This window comes from Natator depressus, chromosome 1 (genome assembly GCF_965152275.1).
Source record: "Natator depressus isolate rNatDep1 chromosome 1, rNatDep2.hap1, whole genome shotgun sequence".
Classification (NCBI taxonomy): Eukaryota; Metazoa; Chordata; order Testudines; family Cheloniidae; genus Natator; species Natator depressus.
In genome coordinates, this window is record NC_134234.1 from 298,023,601 (window position 1) to 298,045,466 (window position 21,866).

Below are 21,866 nucleotides of genomic sequence, written 5' to 3' on the forward strand. Positions count from 1 at the left end.
TGCCACCCTGAACCAATCAAAGGAGTAGAAACACAGTCCATAATATTGTACAAACAAAAGAGGCAGGTACATGTTTTGTGTCAGTGGTGAAATATCAAACAAATGTCTTCCTATGTTTATCACCCACGACATTTGTATGTAAAACAGAATTTGTGCTGTTTAGTTTCATCCGCTTCTACTGTTGTTCTACTGAATTTTACAGCAAGCAACTAATTTGATGTTATCAATGATTAGAGACTCCTGCCTTTTATACCCACCTGAAGCCATACATTTGATGTTGACTACATAACATTAGCAACAGTGAATATACTCATGCCTGTGTTATTTTGTTAGCTCTCCCAAGGATACCAATAACTGTGCTCACCAACATTTAAAAGAGACCATGACAGCAACCGCGATACTTGATTCAATTTCAGATGCTTGTCAGGATGTACAAAGTTCGTCACTTTGAAAAAGTGTCCACTAATATGATATTTTTATTCTTTATTGAACCACTAATTTAATCTTATTTTAGTTATAAAAGCATCTGGATTCAATTTGTACCCTAAGATGAGAAAATACACTTGATATTGTAAATAGGGCTTGGACATACTGTTGATTTTAGTAGAATATTAAATTTCCTAGTTATTATGAAAACTCCTTAATGAGCTCTTGAGGTATTTCAACTATTTTACAAGTTAAAACAACTTTTAGCTGATACCTAAGGGCTAGCTTCTGCCACCTTTACTCATGATGAGTAATATCTTTCTCTGAGACTAGAGCCATTTAAATCAATTTGACCATTAAATAGTACGGTACTACTCAACAGTAATAAGGTTGGCAGAGTTTGGCCCTAAATTAGCAAGCATCAATTTAAAGGAAATAGTTCAGAAAATGCCAGTGCAATTCCAACGCAGCAGATTATACTTAAATCAGATTCCTGCACTAATTATTACGAGGATGTCTCACTTGTGTTGTAGGTGCATATTTTGTAATTTCTCCATGAACGTAGTAGTACTGTATGTATGTGAGTGGTTAAAATTAAATGAGGTTTGTTATTAAGTGTATTTAAAATGTAATCATTTCAAATCTTGCTATTAAAACAACAGGGTTTGTTTTTCTGGAACATGGCCCTTTCTTCAGGCTAAAAGCAAACAATTCACCACCAGCGTGAAGAGACACAACTCAGTTGCACAACGGAGCAGAGCCCACAAACCCAAGCAGTGTATCTGACCCCTAAAGTAAACCTTTAAAAGGTTCACAGGTCTGAACTGATTATAGGCATTACTGAATGTGACCAGGAATCTACTGTTATGCACTTGGATTGGGAAGAATTCATTGTGCACTTTGGTCTTGAGTGTGAATTACAGATCATAATTTAAAAATATAAAGCACACGGCCATGCAATATACAGAACTATTTTAAAAGATCTTTCAATGGCACTTTCCTGTTTAGCTTACATTGTTTTTCTTTAAAAAATAAGTTTCACTTTGCCTACCATGAATTTCTTCAGCTTTGCACTCTTTACACTGACTGAGAGCTTCAAGAATTTTGTATACCCGCTACATGACTATTAGTACTATTAACATGGTTCAGATCCGATGAGAAACCAAACTGTTCACTGAATTCTCACACAAAAGCAACTATACAGTCCATCAAAGAAATAACAATATCCTCATTTTACACTCTATCAAAACAAAACACTGAAAGGACAATTCCTTGAAATACTACAGAAAGCAGCAAGAATCCTCTCTCATGCAGTTATTTCAAACTGCACTGACAACAGCAGGATATTCATTTATCACTAAAGTACATGCAAAATATGTCCTTCAGAACTTAATAGAATATGCAATAGTGCTTATAATTTTAAGTAACATATGCACAAGCTTCAGCATAGCTACTGAAGAATCTGACAGACTCTGGCCAGGAAAGCAAGCATAGATGGAGTTGTTGGAATCCAAAACAGGCAGATAATATTTGGGACACTTCCCTGAGTTGAAATAGTTTCCTGCGGTAACTCAGAGAGGGTTACTATTTAATAGTCATTTCTTAAACACATCTCAACATTCCATAGAAAATTACACAATATTGTATTTGGGTACACAACATCAGACCCCAAATGAGCATATTGCAAAAATGTGTTTCCAGCAGATACAAAACTTTTGAAAGCTAGGACCCTCCTGCTCAACCAGTAATGACTGATTGTTCAAATCTGTAGCACACACATTTACTACAGAAAATAGCACATGGTCAATAGCTTTTGGAGTAGGCAGCTGTGCCAAACATTCCTTTCACATACACATATGTACTCTTTCATGGTATATAAATTATTTCTGCTTATATGATAGCTGCTGACAGGTACAAAGTTGAGCTGCAAAAAATAACTTACCATAACAGTTAAATAAACACACTATTCTTATTAAAGGTGTATGCGTGTGCACATACATATGTATGACTCTCACAATAAGCATCACTAAAATAACATTCTTGTTTGGGTTAGAAGATAAATTAATATAATTTTGATCTATTGTACATGTAAGTGCTCAGAAAACAAATACCACTAATTAGAGATGGAACGGACTTTCAGATCACCTAATTATTGGCATGGCAGCTTATGCTGTGAAAGAGAAGGGACAAAAAAAAGGAGATTTCTGTGTAAAAATTCTCACTGATTTTACCAATAGTTAGTTAAGATAAAAAGAAATGCGGGTAAGGTGGAAGCAACACACACCACTCTCTTTGGCCTGGATTCTCAAGTCCACCATGTTTCTCAAGGGGTTGTAACCGGAGGATTCTCCCAATGTATGAAGATTCTCCATTGGCATAACACTCTCCTGCAGTCTCCCGTGCCAGACACCACCCTCCAATACCAAGCGTAAGGGAAAGAGTGGTTAGGGGACATGGCAGAAAGGAGAGGGGAATGGATATGGTAGAGCAAGGCTGCTCTACGGTGTAAAGTGCCTGAGGGAACCTGCATTAGAGATTAAAATTAAAACTGCCCCCTTGTATCTTCAACTTGAGCCAGGGCTCGATGGCGGATAATCAGTGAGCTGTAACCAGTTCTTGACCCATCTCAATCTCCATTGCACCTGAGCAGAGTTGGGCCCACTGGAGTCTCTAATTTTATGCATTTGACAGCACTTTGACCCTGATTCAGAAAAGCTTTAGCATACAGTTTGATCACTGTGTGTTGTACATCTTTAACAGTTACAAATACACCAATGACTGTGTCCTATGTAACAGTGATTATGTATTAAAACAATGTATCACTGTATTTCAATTTTAAAAGACACTTAATATCAAAGGCCATAACCCACTGCTATCTGTAGAAGTTTTCTGAATGCAAAGATAGAGGGAAAACTATAACCCTTAATTGTGGACAGGAAAAATAATTATGGATGAGGTAAAATTACTGAACATTAAGTGTAAATTTATGCTTGCTGAAATTCACTCTACCCACAAAGTACAAGTGTCCATACTAAGCTGATAGAGTGAGGGATGGTAGAGTCCATTCTCAAGCCAGGACAACAGTGGGGAATTGCCACACACCTTCTATTGCAGCCTAAAAGTTGGAATAATGACGGCAGCCCTCCACACTGGTAGCGCACAGCGCTGTGGTCTGCATAAACATGCATCATAGCACCCATGTGGCCTTCCATGCTGGCCTATACAGGGTTAGTGCACACATCTGTATCACCGTGCACAGGGTGGGAGTAGGTACCCTCTACAGCTACTCATCAGACAGACCCCACTTCCCACATCCCAGTGCAGCCTGTACATGGGGTGAAAGGGTGCAGATGAACCTGCACTGGCCTTCCACATCTCAGGTGAACTTCACCCACTGGGTTGAGCTCCAAACCAATTACATCAAGCATGACAAAGGGGCAAAAAAGGCTGGATTACTCTTCCCTGCTCAAATACCAGGCAAACTTCATCCATAAATGAGGGCAGATACATGATCTGCAGAAAATACTGAAAACCAAATGGGGGAGGCTGTTTGGCTCTTTCCCTTCTTTGAACAGAAAATGTGACTGAAGGAAACTAGAATTTGTAACTTGGATTAAATGGAAGTGTTAGAGACCCATTTAGTCTGTGTAGAAAACGAAGTGGAGTCGCAGGCAAAGATGGTAGCCAATATTCTGGGACACTCAAGAAATAGCTCACAACTCCAGCGGAGCTGCCTGTCAGACAGAGGCACGTGAGAACTCTGCCAGGCCTAAAAACCTCTACAGCCTGGGAATCTCCACACTGGTGTCTAAAACAATGGACAAAACCTTTGCGGCCCAACCACCAGCCTACAGTACTAGCCATGCAACAAGAGAGGGAGCCTGCACTGTGCGCTTTCGAAGAGCAGATGAGTGGATGATTCAGCATGGAGTCTCCCAGAATCTTAGGAAGAATTCCTGAGCCAACTAGAATTCCTCCTGCAACTGCCACCATCGCACAGCTCCTCCTCTCCTCCCAACACAAGTACAAGCTGATCCTATGAATTCTCAACGTTTAGCTGAAGCAAAAAGAAAGGCAACATTCTCTCTATACCTTAAAAAAATATCAAGCACTGAGAAAACTGCATGTCTCATTTGCAGTATTGCCAACACCAAGCGTTCAAAAATTGTGAGTCTGGTGCCAAAAAAAATCATGAGATTGGCTTACAGGTCATGATTATAATATATAATATAATATAATATAAAAGCTATATTTCTCTTGTAATCACATGAACCTGGGTCTTTAAGAGATGTTGTAAGACTTGCATTAAAATCACAAGAGTTGGCAACATTGTAATTGCTATGCTTATTTTCAGCTTGTTGGGATGAAAACATTTTGAAGTGATGTTATGTTGAAAGGGGCACCTGTCTGAAATTATACCAAACACTGTGGTCAACTTCAAGCTGATGCCTCATATACATCTTTAAAAATGTATTTAGAAACAGTTCTGCTGATTCATTTTGTTTTTTCGTTCCTTCCCACCGAAAAACAATAGCTTTATTTCTCAAGAATTCATCACATCCTGCTGTTTTATTTCAAGTCAAAATCCCATTTTGTGACATCAGAGTCATGTCCGAGGCAACCACCAGCAACGTTATGAAGGATGTGGATTCAAAGTAGGAAATAAACAGCAGGATCCGATTAACTTCTAAGTAACAAAGATCCTGGTTTTCATGCAAGTGTCGTAAGTACTTAAAAACAGAGCATGAAAAATACCAAAAAACACAACCATATTCATTTCTAAATAGCAGGGTTTTAAAATATTTCCATGAGTTGCCAGTAGATATTTAAAGTGCAGCTGTAACCAGAAAAGTGAATTCAAGTTACATCATGGAGTTCTATGATTATTTGCTTCCCATGACTTCCACATCAAATTTGCTCTGTCTACAAGTAAAAAGATGTTTTTATTTCTAAGAGCTAGCACTGCAAATTCAGCCTAAGTTCGGAAAGTTCAGTTGTGTGTTTTCTGGTTCACGCATCAGTACTAAAGATTCTGCAACTGGATCTTGGTTAGCAATTCTCTTTTTATTGTGAAAGGCAAAATAGAATCTAGTTAACTCTCACTTAGTTGTGTTGGCTCTGCAGTGCAACCAGGTGTTAGAAAGTGAGTAGCCATTCAAACACACCCAGGAACAAGCCATTGCATGATAAAGCATTATTTTTACATAGTCACTTTTCTGACCATGTCTGCATCTTAAGACTATGGTTTTCTGTAAACTGGGTATGTGTGCTGAGTTATGTTTTAAGTGCATGTTGTAAATACCATTTAGCATCCAGCGTGGAAGACGACAGGTACGTTTACACCAGATGCCAAGTGGAGATTATATTGATCAAAGCATGTTAGCCAGCACAACTCTCAACTCATTTTCCTAGTGCAGACCAAGCCCACATAATTATTACTGGTCCAGACTGAAACACAGAAATGAAGCTTATAGATAATGAGTCTCAATACAGGGAAATGCTGGGATCTGTGGTGAAGAAGAGGGCTTTTTAAGCTAGAGCATTACAGTTCTCAAATTTGCATGTATAAGAACATAATGGACATCTGAAATCACTCCTTCTCAATTGAAGGGGGGGGAAATGTCAGCTTATTAATGCCGAAATTAATGGTTACTAACTGTCAGGAGTTGGCCAGAGGAATAGGCAGACAGAGTTGGGCCTTCCACCGATCTAGGGAATGAGAGAGGGGTAACCCTTAGAGAGAGGAAGGCATGTATATAGACTGTTTTATTGTTTTAAGATCTGCTTTCTCTAGATGGCTTTTGTTCTAATACTTTGCTTTAAGAAGGCTATTTGGTTATTGGATACCACTGTCATTGCCCCTGGAGGGGACAGAACTGCAGGCTGAGGGTAAGTCAGACCTGCTGAAGTCATCATAGGGGATGGCAATCAGGACCTGATCTCAGAGGATCTTGTGATTCTACCCAGAAAGAAGAGCGATGGTATTAGGCTGAAACCTTACCAAGGGGTACACTCAAGGAGACCAAGAGGGGCCTGAGGTGCAGGAAGCTTGGGAATAGAGTCACAAGTGATCATGCTACGCACAGCCCAGCTTTTCTTAACCAACATTCATTATACAGTGAGCCATGTGTTTGAGCCCACCGAAAAACCCTTCTAGAAAATCCGAAAAAACAAACTAGCCTGCTTTACATTTCTAAGCTTCCAAATGTCATCTGTGCCCTTCACAAACCTCTATAGACATTTTCTTTTTTCTTCACTTTCTGTAAAGGTTTAAGTTTATCTGATTTTGCAATTAGTGCAGCTATGAAAATGCAGTGAAAATATAATCCATTATTAATGAGTTTAACTCTCAGAAAAACACAACAACAAAAATTCCTCTCTTCTTTTTGTGTGCTAAGTATATTTGCTGCATTTGTGGAGTCTCAGTGCAATACGTGCTAAATGATATATGAAATGAAAACTCCTTGCACAGTGCACAGAGAAACTTACAGACAAAATTGAGCTGTCTGCTATCACAACAGTACTCCGTACAGCACAGACATAGCCAAATAATATCTAGCTCCCCAGCTGCAGAAAAATCCCAAGATATGCTCTGTCTCAGGCAGGTGCCCACAGGGAATTAATGCAGACTTGTGGGGGCAGGTAAAGAAGAAAGGAAAGGGAGACTTTTAATCCTTTATATGGAAAAAGAAATATTTAAGCAACAAGAAATATTGACATGTGATGGGTAATAAAAAGTACCTACATTTCTTAATTATTGCACGTTGTATTCTACAAGCAATTGTATTCACACATTCACCCTGAGACATTAAGGCACAAAACCAATACCGAACCATATGCAAACTTCTGCTGGTGAGAAATACGTTCAGACTAAACTGTGTCTATATAATCAGAGTTCACCCCAGTTGAGTCATCTTTTTCCACTAGGATCAGATAATTAAAGATGATAAACAGGAAGCCTCTTTTTAAACAACTGAAAGTGTACAACTTCGTCAGTGTTACCTCGGGGGAATGGCATTAGTTCTTTTAAATGGTGGTGGATGCCAATCCTTCTCTTCAATACCTATCTTATTGCTGTTTATTAACAAACCAATACATTCTTCCAAATTTTCACAACCTTCAATAAACACTGGATTTAACACAATGCTTATCACTTAGATGCTGGTTTACATGGTCAAAGCATGTACAAATATTATCTGCTGTTAAAAATATATTAGCTATAGACACATTTTCTGCTCCTTGCCCAAATGTAGATACACAATCCACATAAATGGCTTTCCAAAACTGAATTTTAGACCTACAAAATAATCTCAAATGCAGTTAACTTCTTTCCTCTCTTTTGAGGTATTACTTTGTTCTCCTATTTACCATTTCAGAGAAGAGCCACAATATCAAAAGACTCGTAAGGGCAGTAACCACATTCCCCATACACATCAGAGAGGACCAAAATAAAATTTGTGGTTGGGCACTGAGCTTGGTGATCACATCATCAACTAACCATGAGGAAATATTCAAATTGCTGTGTTTCTCTACCGTAAATTTCTTATTTAAATGACATCAAAGGCACTGGACAGCTGCATCCTGAAATTCTTTACCACCAAATCTTGACATTCTTCCTTGCCAGGCTGCCTTTGTAAGAGCGACCATGCTGCTTATCACCCTTTCTAATTGCCCTTTGGTAGCCTAAGCAATCTTTACTTGGAGAACGAAATGTATATATAAAACAGAAATATTGGCCATTAAAGCATGAGTTGGTTGCAGCTAACGGAATCTCCCTCCTTTCAAAAAAAAAAAAATGGGAGGAAGTGATGTCAGGACATCTGGCTAATGTTCCCCTCAACCTGGGGAACCAACACAGCACTGATAGCAGATTCTCCAGTAGCTATCACCACATGAAAACCCTGTGGAGAAGAGAGTTCTGCTGGAGTTGCCTCAGCCCTCTACAGAATAAGCTCCATCAGTCTTGCAATGACCTTCTGAGGACAGTCTATCCACAGCCCATCTCCTCTGCTGGCTTTCAGGAAGTGTTGTGTACTGTTACGCAGGTTCGAATTGTTCTGTTCTCCTGCATTCACAGATGGCAGCGTCTAGGACAGAGGTTGGCAACCTTTGGCATGCGGCTCATGAGGGTAACCTGCAGGCGGGCTGCGAGACAGTTTGTTTACGTTGACCATCCGCAGGCAGGACCCCTGCAGCTCCGAGTGGCCAGTGGTTCACCATTTCCAGCTAATGGGAACTGCAGGAAGTGGTGGCCAGTACGTCCCTGTGGCCCGCGCCCACTGGCTGGGAACGGCCAACTGCGGCGGGCCGTGCCTGTGGATGGTCAGCAAATGATCAGCAAAATGTCTCGCAGCCCACCAGTGGATTACCCTGATGGGCCACGTACTGAAGGTTGCCAAGCTCTGGTCTCGGAGCACAGGCCTCAATTCTGTAAGATATTTAAACATATGTAACTTTAAAGATAGTCCCTTTGACTCACAAGCTTAAAGGGATACACATGCTTAGACTTCTTGCTCAGTTGAGGCCATGGGAGGCAGTATTCTCAGCCTATACTCACTCAGAAAAATGTGTAAATTTGATTTAATGGGATTCTTAGGGCTTTCATAGGGAGGTGAAGGATCTCAAAGTTTGGAAGTTTGAACCAGGTTTTGTGGAAACAACATACTCTTTTCCTCCTTTTCCAAAATCCATGCAACTCTTTATGCAGTACTCCACATGCTTCCCTCCCTAAACACAGATGCTGAAATGTTTTTTTATTTCTGAAATAAAAAATCAATGGTAACAACCCAGCCCTTGAGTAATCCTACACCAAAAAATCAACACACATGCAAAGAAGGAAACATTTTGATAAATGGACAGACTGCAGTTCATAGGTTGCAATAGATTTTCAAAAGTACTATTTGAAAGCAATTGTAAAATAGAATGAGGAAAATGTGAAAAGATTAATTATTTATATTAATGCCACTTAAAAAGGTGAAGTTGAGAGTACTACATAGGGATAATTAAATGATAATTCTGGTTTATTCTTTTACATGGTTGAGAAAGGAAGTGTATTGTAACCTTTAAGTATATAACTAAGGGCACAAAAGGGAAAATGCATAATACATCTTGCTCTCATTAGCCTAGGATAAATGATCTACCCCTATTTGTCTATACAGTTTATGAATGTGCACTCATCTGAGGACAATATGATATTTATAAAACAAGGGAGTTCAAGGTGATGGAAAGAGGCGGATTTATCTTTGCTCCTCATATGTACGGGTCCACAGGTATGAGTCATTTTTGGCAAGACTTTCATATCATATTGACACAGTCACAAAGTATACTCATCTCCACCCTTCTGAATTGCTACCTTATAATTGTTGTGTTAATAGATGACCTTATTTGGACAATGCTAACACCATAAACCAAATGGTTTAGAAAAGGCATGATTAGATGGAAGCTTTGTGCCTTGTTAGCAAATGTAAGTTTTACTAAATAACAAGAGACAAATCACTTGCACGTTCTGCTGCAATGTATCAGATGAAGTATAACATACAAAGACACTAATACTGCAGAGATTTAAGGGTCAGCAAAGCAACTGGGATTTTAGGAAGGTGCTGGTGCACTGTTCTCTTGCATACCAATCTATGTAAGAACTGAATACTTGTGATTGGAACAAACATACTTAGGGTGTGTATACGCTCTATTCCCTTTTTCATTTCAGGTTTCTGAGATGATGGCAGCCTGTGTTTTAAATAAAAAAGCAGCAGAGATCTCTAGTTAGCAATGTGTTATGAATTTAAATTTGTGTTAGCAGTTTCCACACACTACAGGTAAAAGCCTCTGAGGAAAATGGGATAAAGCAGTTATCTGGAGAGTAGATATAATTGTGTCAATCTGCATAGGGTCTTACCATCTAATTTAGGATTTTCTATAGCACTTACCACTGTAGTATGTAAGCACTTATGGTCTGCAAGTTCAAGACTGAAGAAACCTAAAAATACTAAAACCAAGATTACCCTGCTCTCACACACAGCTCAGCTTTTGGTACGGTTTGCCTCAGAAAATGTTAACAACTATTTGGAAGACCCCGTTTAACACTATCTGCATCCACTTTGTACTCATTAAATCAATCACAGCTGCAGTAAACTGGCACATGCTACTGTACATTAAACTATAGCCTTCAGGTGAGGTATAACACTAGATGGATGTAGTGCTGTTGAGAAGAAAAATGTCTATACTTCATTCACTCTGATACACGTATACAATTAATATAGTGTTCTACTGGGCAAACTGTATTCTTCTTAAGTGCTGTACATAATTAATAATATTTAGCATTGATATAGCTATTTTCATCAGGGGATCTCAAAGCATTTAATAAAGAAGGTATTTTAACCCTCATATTATAGATGGGGAAATTGGGGGCACAGAAAAGCTAAAAGGCCTTAACAGAGGACATGCAATGAGTCAGACAAACCATGAACAAACGCCAGATCTCCTGTCTTCCTGTCCAACGTCCTATCCACTGGAACAGTGCCTCTCAATGACTGATATACAAAATAACTTACTTACACAAATGTATGTCTCTTATTCTTGGCAGTAATGGAACGTTTTGATGACCAGACATAAAGTTAACCAAGTCAGAGTAGATAATTTAAATTGTTCAGAGGGTCACCCAACTTATGACTGTATCCCTTGTTGCTTATAAAACCAATTTGAATTAAAACAGATAAGCTGCATTTTTCCAAGATCTGATTAAAAAAATCAATGTATTTTTGATTAAACAATCAGTCTTATCAGAGCTCCAATGTAATTGGTCCCTCTGGCTATGCTGAGGCCACACTGTTTTACAAACTACCACGGCTGGCAAGTGGCAAAAGGGGAGGAAAACACACTATGATCAGATGTCAGATTTATTCAGAGAGAAATAAAGGGGCAATAACCACAAAATTGTCATGGATTCCTAAGTGTGTGTAACCTGTTAAACACTTACTCGCTCTGTCATTTTGACCAAATTACAGTAGAGGTTAATTTAAATGATCTGTTTGTTCTGGTATGAGGGCAAAAACTCCCCAGAACAAATCCAAATAACCACAGAGCACTTAGCACCATAATGGAGGAGTGTCCATATGCAGACTTAACAGTACACATTCAAAATACTGCATGTTTCCCATTGAAGGCAATGTCACAAGGCTAAAGGACTACTCAACTTTCTGAATATTTGCCTATCAATACTACCATCCACCATTTTACATCAACCCAGAAAACAAACTGTTGCATTCTTTCAACCTCAGTGTGTTATGCTAACAAGGTTCTAAGGCTATGGCTACACTGCCTCGCAGTCCTATGGGTATGTGCGCCAAAATGCCGCATTGAAATCCCCTCTTGTGGACACTATGGGCATGAACTAAAAGGTTCCTACTTCATATTAACATAGTCTTCTCTAAATAGGACTGCATTAGTTACCTGGTCTGAATAAGGCAGAACAGGGACTTGAACCTGAGACTCACATCCCAGGTGAGTGCTCTATCCACTGGGATACAGGCTATTCTGGGGCCTCTCTCTCGTTTTTCACAAAAAAGAAACTTTGAAAAGTCTTAGTTTCATCCCATCACAGAATGAGAATATGTTTGAGATCTCAAAAGATTTTGCAGGATGGGAAAACAATTTTCCAATGAACTGTCATGATGAGGTCACTTCAAATTACTAGAAACCAGGATTCTCCCGAACACTACTTCTAAGTTTTCACATTGACTCCTGCTCTGATCCTGGGCTACTCAATTTACCTATTCTTAGCTCAGGCCCTCCCATCTGTAAAATGGGAAGAATTCCCAATATCTCACAGAGTATGTTGGGAAAATAAATATGCTAATATTTGTTAAGTTGTTTGAAGATGACAAGTACCACATAAATGCTAACTATTGTTATCAATGATTTGACAATATTGCCTTATAAAACATAACATAACATACAAAAAGAATAACTGATTAAAAATACTGACTCAAGACTACAAAAACAAAGTAGTACAAGCCAGAAGTTATGGAGAATCAATATAGTTTTTAATTTCATTCTCCTGCTGGGTCCAGGGTGTGTGCGCACACGCACTGTTTATGAACAATGAACTGGGCTAGGCCCTGAGAAGCCACCCATTATCTGAGGACACATTTAGCTGTTAAGATGTGAATCCCATAAATGTATAGGTTGACAACCACAGTATTGAAATGAGACAACTCTCAATGACGAAATCATAAAAAAATTAACAAAATTTCAACCTTGATAAAATAAAAATAATTTCCACAGTATATACAGTATACAATATACATTCAGTATCACACCCTTCATCCAGGTACTCTCAAGTGCTTTGTAAACATTCTATAGCTAAGTCCAAAGAGAGACTATATATACACACTGTAGAAGTGCATCATGAGGTGATTTCCTATTTATTCATGTGGGGCTTGATTCTGTTCCCAAATGAAATCACTGACTAAAGCTCTTACACCATTATTCTATCTGTCCATTGTTTGGTTTGGCTTGCTTGCTAGGGTACACTTGTGTCAATGAGAATCTCTCAGTCCTGTCATGGAAACAACCCCTCATTCCCGTTCATAATGCAAAGGCTAGATTGTAAATCTGTTCTGCTTCTGACAATACTGTGAGGAAAATTAAACTTCACTATGGCCAGAGGACAAACCCTTTCTTGCACCTTAATATGAAACTCAGTTTATTAAACCATCATTTTTCCAATATTACTAAGTTTGTTTGTTTTTTATTTTCAAAGCACAGAAATGTTACAGAGATACCATGAATCACTTCAGTATCCCCAAAGGAAAGAAAGAAGATAACATCAAACCCTTCCAGCACTATTCTGAAACTTAAAGGTCCTACCTACTGTGGATTAGAAAATCAGCAGTTGTGAATTTTGCAGAAATGACATGATCATAACAAGATCAAATCATCAACATGTATCAAAGTCTAAGATTATATACCCTATCCATGTATGTCAAAATGCTTTAAAAATGTGCAAATAATTAACACTGTAGCTCGTAAAACACAATTCACTTTGTGGAAAAAATAAGGCAATACCAACCTGAGTTACTTTCTAGTGGGACAATGTATTTTTCCCCTTAGTAAAATGCAACAAAAAGTTCAGTTTCGTTATGCCTAAAATTTTATTGATGAACAATGGGGAGGATTCGTTGTCCTGCTCCCTTTGTGGCACCCAGGTGACACAAAGAGAATGGAAACAAACTGCATTGCTCCAACTGGGGATTTCCAGTGTGCATAAAGCTGACATAGCCAGTTCTTCTGTCACTACCTTCTAAAGCCCCAATATACTGGGCATGTCAAGGGAGGAAAGGGAATGTAGAGCTGCAGCATGCTATGCTCCATCTATTCTCAGCTGCAAGATAGCCCCTTGAGGGCTGCTGCCAGTTGGCCTAGTTAAGAGCAACCTGGAAGACTGCAGACTAGAGGCTGCTCTAAGCTACTCCAGGTTGCAGCAGGGCAGAGAAGAGAGGAGCAGTAATCAACTCCCTAAATTCCCACTCATCCTTGCTGTGCTCAGCAAATCACTGCCACAGTACAGAATCTAGCCCAATGAATGTCCTTTAATCAAATTTACTCAAAGTATGGGTAAATGAAACTTCTGTTATAACATTTTCTACATTTTGTGTGGGGAGAAAATATTTTATAAAAAAACAAGTGTTCCATAGAAAAAGAGCAAACCCCTTCTGTTAAACATTAAAGGTATTAATTTTCCCTGACTACTTTTTTAAACTGGTATTTCAGTTACATACAGTCTGTCAAATCTTGAGGTTATGAGAAAAAACACAAACTTTAAAAAATACAGACCTATTGCAAACCACACGAAAGGGAGCTGGGTGCTGCATGAATGACAAAAGAGTCGGGGAATGAAACTGAACATAAGAACAGCCACACTGGGTCAGACCAAAGGTCCATCTAGTCCAGTATCCTGTCTTCCTACAATGGCCAATGCCAGGCGCTTCAGAGGGAATGAGCAGAACAGGTAATCAGCAAGTGATCCATCCCCTGTCGCCCATTCCCAGCTTCTGGCAAACAGAGGCTAGGGATATCATCTATGCCCATCCTGGCTAATAGCCATTGATGGACCTCTGCTCCATGAATTTACCTTGTTCTTTTTTGAACCCTGTTATAGTCTATATACTGCCATTAGTACACCCATTTGTCTTCTCTTAAGAATGAAGTGCATGTGGAGGGAAAATAGATTAGCGCAGATCATGTCTCTGATAACAGATCAGTGTACTTTGTTAATGTACTATTTAGTACTACTAAGTTTACTGAACTCACAACTTCGGAGTAATAAGTCCCAATCTGCAAAGACTTACACTTCAACAAGTAATCCCCCTGTAATCATTCAGACTATTCATATGAGTAAAAGGCTTACTTTACATTTGAGTAAAATGATACTTAAAATCTGCTGATGTTTCTAAAAAACAAAGTAATTAAAATGTTTTCTCAACTTTACTATCATTACATATTCACATTTGTATGAATAAACAACTACCAACCAATGCCTCCCTATAATTATTTACTTACAATTTGAATAAAATTGTATTTTTTTCAAAATCCTAATAAATATTTACTCATTACTCTGAAATTGATTAACGAGCATCAGTTAGTTAACACAAGGTGCACAGGCTGTTACGAACAAGAAAATTATGCCAGCATACAGCTTTGTTTTTGACAGAGAAGGCATCCATGCTCTGCATCTGTAGTTTTCATTCCAATGTACAGATCACGTGGTTCTAATGCTTTCTGGAGGGGAGTAGTGGCTAAGACACTATCCTTACCCACCTAATATAAAAATGATGGGGATTCTTCCTTCATACAGTCCCACTGAATTATTTATTTACAGCAGAAAGCATCTTCTCTTCCTACCAAATCCACACACACAAACGCACACACACACACACCCCTATTATGAACAAATGGAGAGTCCATTTATCAGGAACTAGCTATTATAATACAGTTTAATTCCACTAATGCCTTTAATGTCTTTCAACTCGATAAGCAGCAAAGCCCTGCAAGTACTGCCATTTGCACAGCTATGAACATAATTTCTCAAACAGCCCAAATAGTTTGGTGTTTTGTCTTAAGGAATATTTACAGAAGTGTTTTCAGCTGTGACAAAAAGCACATCTCTACAGCTGTTACCCACTCCAGTTTCACAGGGCTTTTGCTATTTCCACACAGCTGTCACTTAATTATTTTAAGTTGTGCTACTCATCAAAATAGCAAATCCTGAGTTTTGATACAATTAAAAAAACAAAAATAACTCCACAGCCCTAGCAAAACAGCAACAAATGTATAATGGATGTGTTGCAAACCGATCTGCATGAGACATTTATGTACACACGGAGCGCCATAGTCTTCAGTTGTCCAGTGGATCTCTCTCAGTTTTTAGGTACAAATTCCTTTATCTGACTATTATAGGTAAGGTTTCTGGAAAGTTTATGTTGTACTGCTTTCACTGTCAAATCCTGAGAGTCTTTATTGGCTCACTTAAGCCCTCAAATATGTCCTGACCATTTTAAGTGTGTCAAGTTTCATTCTACGGAAGCTACATTAACAGGCAGAAATGCAAAAACATGCAGAGCACCACAGGTGTGAAAACAAGCCTGCTGCAGTCTATTCTTCACAAGAAAACTGATGATCAAAGTGAGGTCTGTATCATTTCAGCAAGACTTTGCAACTTCTTTGTAAGAATGATTATTTGTTTTGTCTACTGGTATTTTATTTTCAGAGCTCTGTACTTTACTCTCAGTATATTTTCTGAAAGATTACTGCATAATGTGATGTAATGGAAAAATCCACATTTTGGTTGGAACTCAGAAAGTAGCTATACATACAAGTGAGGCTAATGCTGTACCCAGCAAATTGTTGAAGAAATCCACTTTGAATTAGAGTTCTGGATCGTGCATATTCTCATCCTGCCATTCCTAATCAAAGATCTTTTCTTTCTTGTTTCAAGGAATTAAAATGATAAATCTAGTTCCTTAACTACCTTATCGGTATCAGCAGGTGGTTGATCAGAATTGATTCCACTGTTTTTTCTCTAACACGTCACGACTTGCACAAAGAAGCCTGAATTAGACAGACACCTTAGTTGAAGCATTCTGAAATATCTTGCAGACATGGTTCGGGTCAACAAGCACATCATACCATTCTTCTATGCACATAATGAATGTGTAGGACCTGTGTTCCCTATAAGCTGCGTGGTAGCGCAGATGCCCAGGAGTGAATCAAGCGCCACACACTTCATTAGCAGAGCTGCGCACATCCGTGTGTTCAGGTGCCCCTCCCTCCGCTGCCTTGCAGCCATGTTGCTCCTGCCCTCTGCCTTGGAGCCCCTGGCCAGCTGCTCCTGGTCCCCGCCTGCTTGCTGTACAGAATGGCGGGGGGGGGGGGGGGGTTGCTGATGTCAGGGTGTCCCCCCCACCGATGTATCCCATCTCTGCAGAGCCGGGGGGGGGGGGGGAGAGACAGGGCTCAGGAGCAGGAGAGCTGCTGCAGTCTGAACGAGCCTGGTGAGTGAGTGCCTTAAAGAGACAATGCACCATCTCTCATAGACTTCCCCAGCAACTAGTGCACACACACTGTCTCACACACATACAGTCTGTGTGTGTGTGTGTGTGTGTGTGTCTCTCTCTCTCTCTCTCACACACACACACAGTCTTTCACACTCACCTCCCAACACATACTTGTATTATTGTTGTTGTTACTTCTTGGTACTTCCTGCAATTCACATATATTCTCTGTAATTTTATTCTTTCAAAGTTTGTTATTTTAGTGTTTTGATTGGTCTATGCATTTCATAATTTTTATTCCTCTCTTATACTTAAATCTAATTCTTTGAGTAGTGAGTTCTAAAATAACTAACCTGTCCTGGCTGGAGTAATTATCCCTATCGGTAACTTTTTAAAAATATACATTACATCTAGGTTTTTTGTTTCTACTGGTGGCACACATCCACACATTACCTCGATATCGGTGCACATAACAAAATTCATTCCGCACATGGAAGGAAAAAAATTAGAGGGAACATTGTGTAGGACTGATACGTCATTTACCAGTTTGGCAACATCTACAAGGAGTTCATGCTCTACTGGTTTCAATATTTTCAGCATTCGTTAGTAGTGCATCTCAAAAAACGCTTCAGTACATAGGAAACTGCTTTCACAGAGTTTATCCTGCTTTCCCACCACGCTATTTTGGAATCATGGCACCATGCTTTAAGATTTGCCAGTGAGGTGATGAGAAAGCACAGAGATTGTAAAGCTACTCTAAATAGCTATAGAGCAACTCCACAATTTCTGAGGAATGGACTGTCAGTAACAAGCTGGTTCAGATCATGGCAGGCACACGGGTTACTGATAACTCTAGAAGTCGTGCATGCTCACATAAAAGCATTTCAGGTTCCTGCATTTCATACTACTACTGCCACACCCTTGCCTTCAGCAGTCCTAAATGTCCAGATTATGTTCCTTCAAGTTCTGGAGCTCTCTCTCAATTAACCCTTCACCTGTTCCGCCATTCACTGGAATGAATTCCAGAAAATATTCCTTGATGCCTCCTACTCACAGGTGGCCACAATTCTCAGTATGACAGTGAACTGTTTTAGGTGACTAATGTCAGATGTGCCGTCTAGGATTACATAATAGTACCTAGCAGTTTTGATCCTAGTGACAGATGTTTGTGTGATCTCACTAGCAACAAGAATCAATTTATTCTGGGTGGTTTTCCTCCAAAATAGCAGGCAGACATCTCCTTGCCCTTTTTCTACCAAAAATGGTCAGATGTCATTTTGTCAAATTCTGTCATGATTTCCACTTGATCCAAAACATTCCCTCGGCCATGAATGAAAAGATTCTCACAGATATCACATAAAGCCATTTGTTTTCAAACTACTAACAACTATTATCCTATTAATGATCCCATACCAGTGACTTATTTAATTCTTCATGAGGTCTTGTGCCATCTTACCTAAGATATGTTTACCCTGCAGTCTGGTCTCAAAATTCCTTCACTGCAGAAAGACGTTGCCCACTTCCATCCTACACTCCGTCTGTACCCAGGAGAGCAGGAAGCATTTCATGATTCACATTCCCAAAGTCCTTGACACACTTCCTATCAGACCAGACCCTTGAGACTCTTCCACACTGGGCTCCCCTCCCTATGCTCACATATATTGAGTGTGGACAAAATGCAGCATAATCCTATCCCCCGATTATCTTCTCTCCTGTCCAGATGAGTGCAGAGGATGGGGGTGAGCACTGTACAACACTTCCATGGCTCTACCCCCATCCCTTGCTCCTCCCCATCTTGCCCGCAACACAACAGTGTTGTCCCACTCCATCCCCTTCTCTTGTGTCCTTCTGAGAAACATACAGCACAAGCTTGCTGTCTTCTGGGGCTCACCACTACCAGCATTGGTGATACTGATGATCCAGATTCAAAAGGTGACTAAAAAAGAAAACACAGGGAATTAAAAAATATGAGCCCCACAGAACCACAGAAGCCAGTTTTGCAAGTGGAAGGGGGAAGACGATATTGTCACAGTGATGACAAAGGAGGATGACAGTAGAAGCTGTATTTTGTATGAACTGGAAAGGGATGGCATGGTTATTAAGGAGTCCACAGAAAGTTACAGTAATCAAAACAGGAGATAAGGGCCTGGACAGAATTTTGGCTGTCTGAACATAAAGCAAATGGATCTTAGAAACATTATGGAGGAAGTGGCAGCAAAATATGGATGCAATCTGACTGCTGGAAGAGAAGGAGCAGCTAAAAATGACCCCCACGTTACAAAGTAAATACTGTACGTGCAAACGTGCACGTGGAGGCACACACCTCCAACCTCTCACACAAAAACAAAATAATATTTGAAAAAAGTGAAGAACTTGGTGGAGAAAAGAAATTAATTTGAAACTAGGATGGTATTACAAAGGTTACTAATGCTCCTCTAATAATCAAGGCCTATACCTGTTTCTGAAAGTATAACTAAGGGCTTGTCTGCACAGTGGGGTGCTGCACACTACAGGGCTGTGATTTCTAAACTGCACTAACATGCTGTGCATTAATTAGTCCGAGAATCAACTAGGGCAGTGGTTCTCAACCTGGGGTCGGGGCCCCCTGAGGGGGCTGCGAGCAGGTTTCAGGGGGTCCACCAAGCAGGGCCAGCAGCAGACTTGCTGGGACCCAAGGCAGAAAGCCAAAGCCCCACCACATGGGGCTGAAGCCCAGTGCCCTTAGCCCTGCCACCCGGGACTGAAGCTAAAGCCTTAGCAATGTAGCTTTGCAGGGGCCCCTGTGGCATGGAGCCCTAGGCAATTGCCCTGCTTGTTACCCCCTAATGCCGGCCCTGGCTTTTATATGCAAAAATCCAATTATTTTGACACAGGTGGGCCATCGAGTTTTTATAGCATGGTGGGGGGGCCTCAGAAAGAAAAAGGTTGAGAACCCCGAACTAGGGAACCTTTCGTTGACATCAGCAGGGTCTATATGGACCAATTAATGTGTAACACATCAGTGCACTTTAGAAATCAGACCCCCGTACTCAGCATTGCAACACTGTGTAGACAAGTCCTAAATGTATCACAACTACCTCCATCATGTAAGATTAATGGAACACACTAATCTAAGTCCTTCTGAAAATTGATGTTATTACCTAATTGGTCGATTCTCTTTACTATCAAACAGTGAGAAGATGACTTCCAGTTCCTCTCCCAGATTGGAACACATCAGACTCTTCATCTGCACAAAAAGATGGTGGCTGCTTGCTGGCACAGGAGTGTCTTTCTTTCGATGACGATGCTCCATCTACATATTGGCATCAACAACAACCACATGTATCAGCAGGTTCAAATATTTATAAAAAAGCCTAATACATTAAACATAGTACTAGTTAAAAATTCTAAATGTGGGGGTAATTACTTAATCCCAAACCCCTCATTTTAGATGTAGCACCTGTTCTGCAATGAGCCAACTGATTTTTGTCTATTTCCCAGATAAGAGGAATAAGGTGCTGGTGTGACTTAATCAGGGTTACACACTGGCTCAGTTGGGACTGTTAGAATCCATTAACCTCTAAACTTCCAGCTCCTTCTTCTAACCACCAGAACCCAAAACCACCGTAAGCAGATATGTACCCAAGCTTTATTCAAAATCTGGTTTAAAGAATTGCTCCTTAAAATATACTATACAGTTGCTTTGTAGTTATTATTCTAAAACCAAAAGGTTCACTTTGACATAGTATAATCTGTGCCAGACTGCTCTGTAGGTGAGTTGCTTTTTCCCTTAATAACCTCATTTATCAGTTTATAGTTTGACCATTTTAACAGAACCCAGGATTGGAAAAAAAAAAAATCAAGTAGCACTATTTCTGTCTCTTACATTATGATAAAAAAAATTTAATTTTAAATGCTGACACTTCCAAAGTACTTAATCCTCAATGTAAGCTAACATCTTTTGCTTTTCTCCTTTTTTTATTTTTAAAATTTATGTCTCTTAGCTGATCACTAATTTTAGTAAGATTGCCCACGTTAGCAATAGCTAATTTTATTTCTTTTATTCTTCTTATCTAATTTAGCTAATCTTATGAAGTAGTCAGTGTTTTTCCACTTAATTGTATTTTTCATTTTTCTTCACTTGATTACAGTTTCCTTTCCACATAATTAGAAAAATATTTCACATTAAGTGTCCAAATATGATTCTGTAATACTACATACAGTTTTGAACTTTGAGAAAGACCAACCCAGTGTTTTCAACACGTAACCCAAATACTGAACTGACACCACAATGAAACAGGTGATCTGTAATGTCAAGTCAAATGACAATCAGAATATATAGTAAAAAACAAGAATATTAGCAACTATAAATATGCCAGCTCACATTTATACGGGCCCAATCTTATCATTTGTGCTTTATTCTATGGCCCATGTTAATTATTGAAATACATTTGCGTTAACAAGAGTAAAACTTAGTTTAAAAAAAGTTTTTAAACTTAAGCAGATAAGACTCTGATCTGTATTACTGCAGCAATTTAACATTACCATAGGTCATATCCAAATCCTACTGAAGTCAATTGGAGTCTTTCCATTCACTTCAATGGAGTTTGTATAGATCAGGCCCCTTGAGAAATAATTACGATAATTTCCCATAAAATAAAATGGATCATTCTGTGTCCTGACAGGTTTCAGAGTAGCAGCCATGTTAGTCTGTATCCACAAAAAGAAAACAGTACTTGTGGCACCTTAGAGACTAAAATTTATTTGAGCATAAGCTTTCGTGAGCGTGAGCTGTAGCTCACGAAAGCTTATGCTCAAATAAATTTTAGTCTCTAAGGTGCCACAAGTACTCCTGTTCTTTCTGTGTCCTGAGAAGCCAAAAGGAGAGTTGTCTCTTACAGCTTTATTGAC

At 39.4% G+C, this 21,866-nt stretch overlaps 1 protein-coding gene across 4 annotated transcripts in view; it reads right to left on the minus strand.

Annotated features, from left to right (window-relative positions):
• Positions 1-21,866, minus strand: part of DOCK4 (dedicator of cytokinesis 4) — a 412,625-nt gene that overhangs the window by 211,320 nt on the left and 179,439 nt on the right. For all 4 annotated transcript variants that reach the window (XM_074942246.1, XM_074942244.1, XM_074942245.1 and 1 more), the window contains exon 8: positions 20,117-20,268. In XM_074942246.1, coding sequence (XP_074798347.1) covers positions 20,117-20,268 — 152 coding nt within the window. The remainder of the gene's footprint in view (positions 1-20,116; positions 20,269-21,866) is intronic.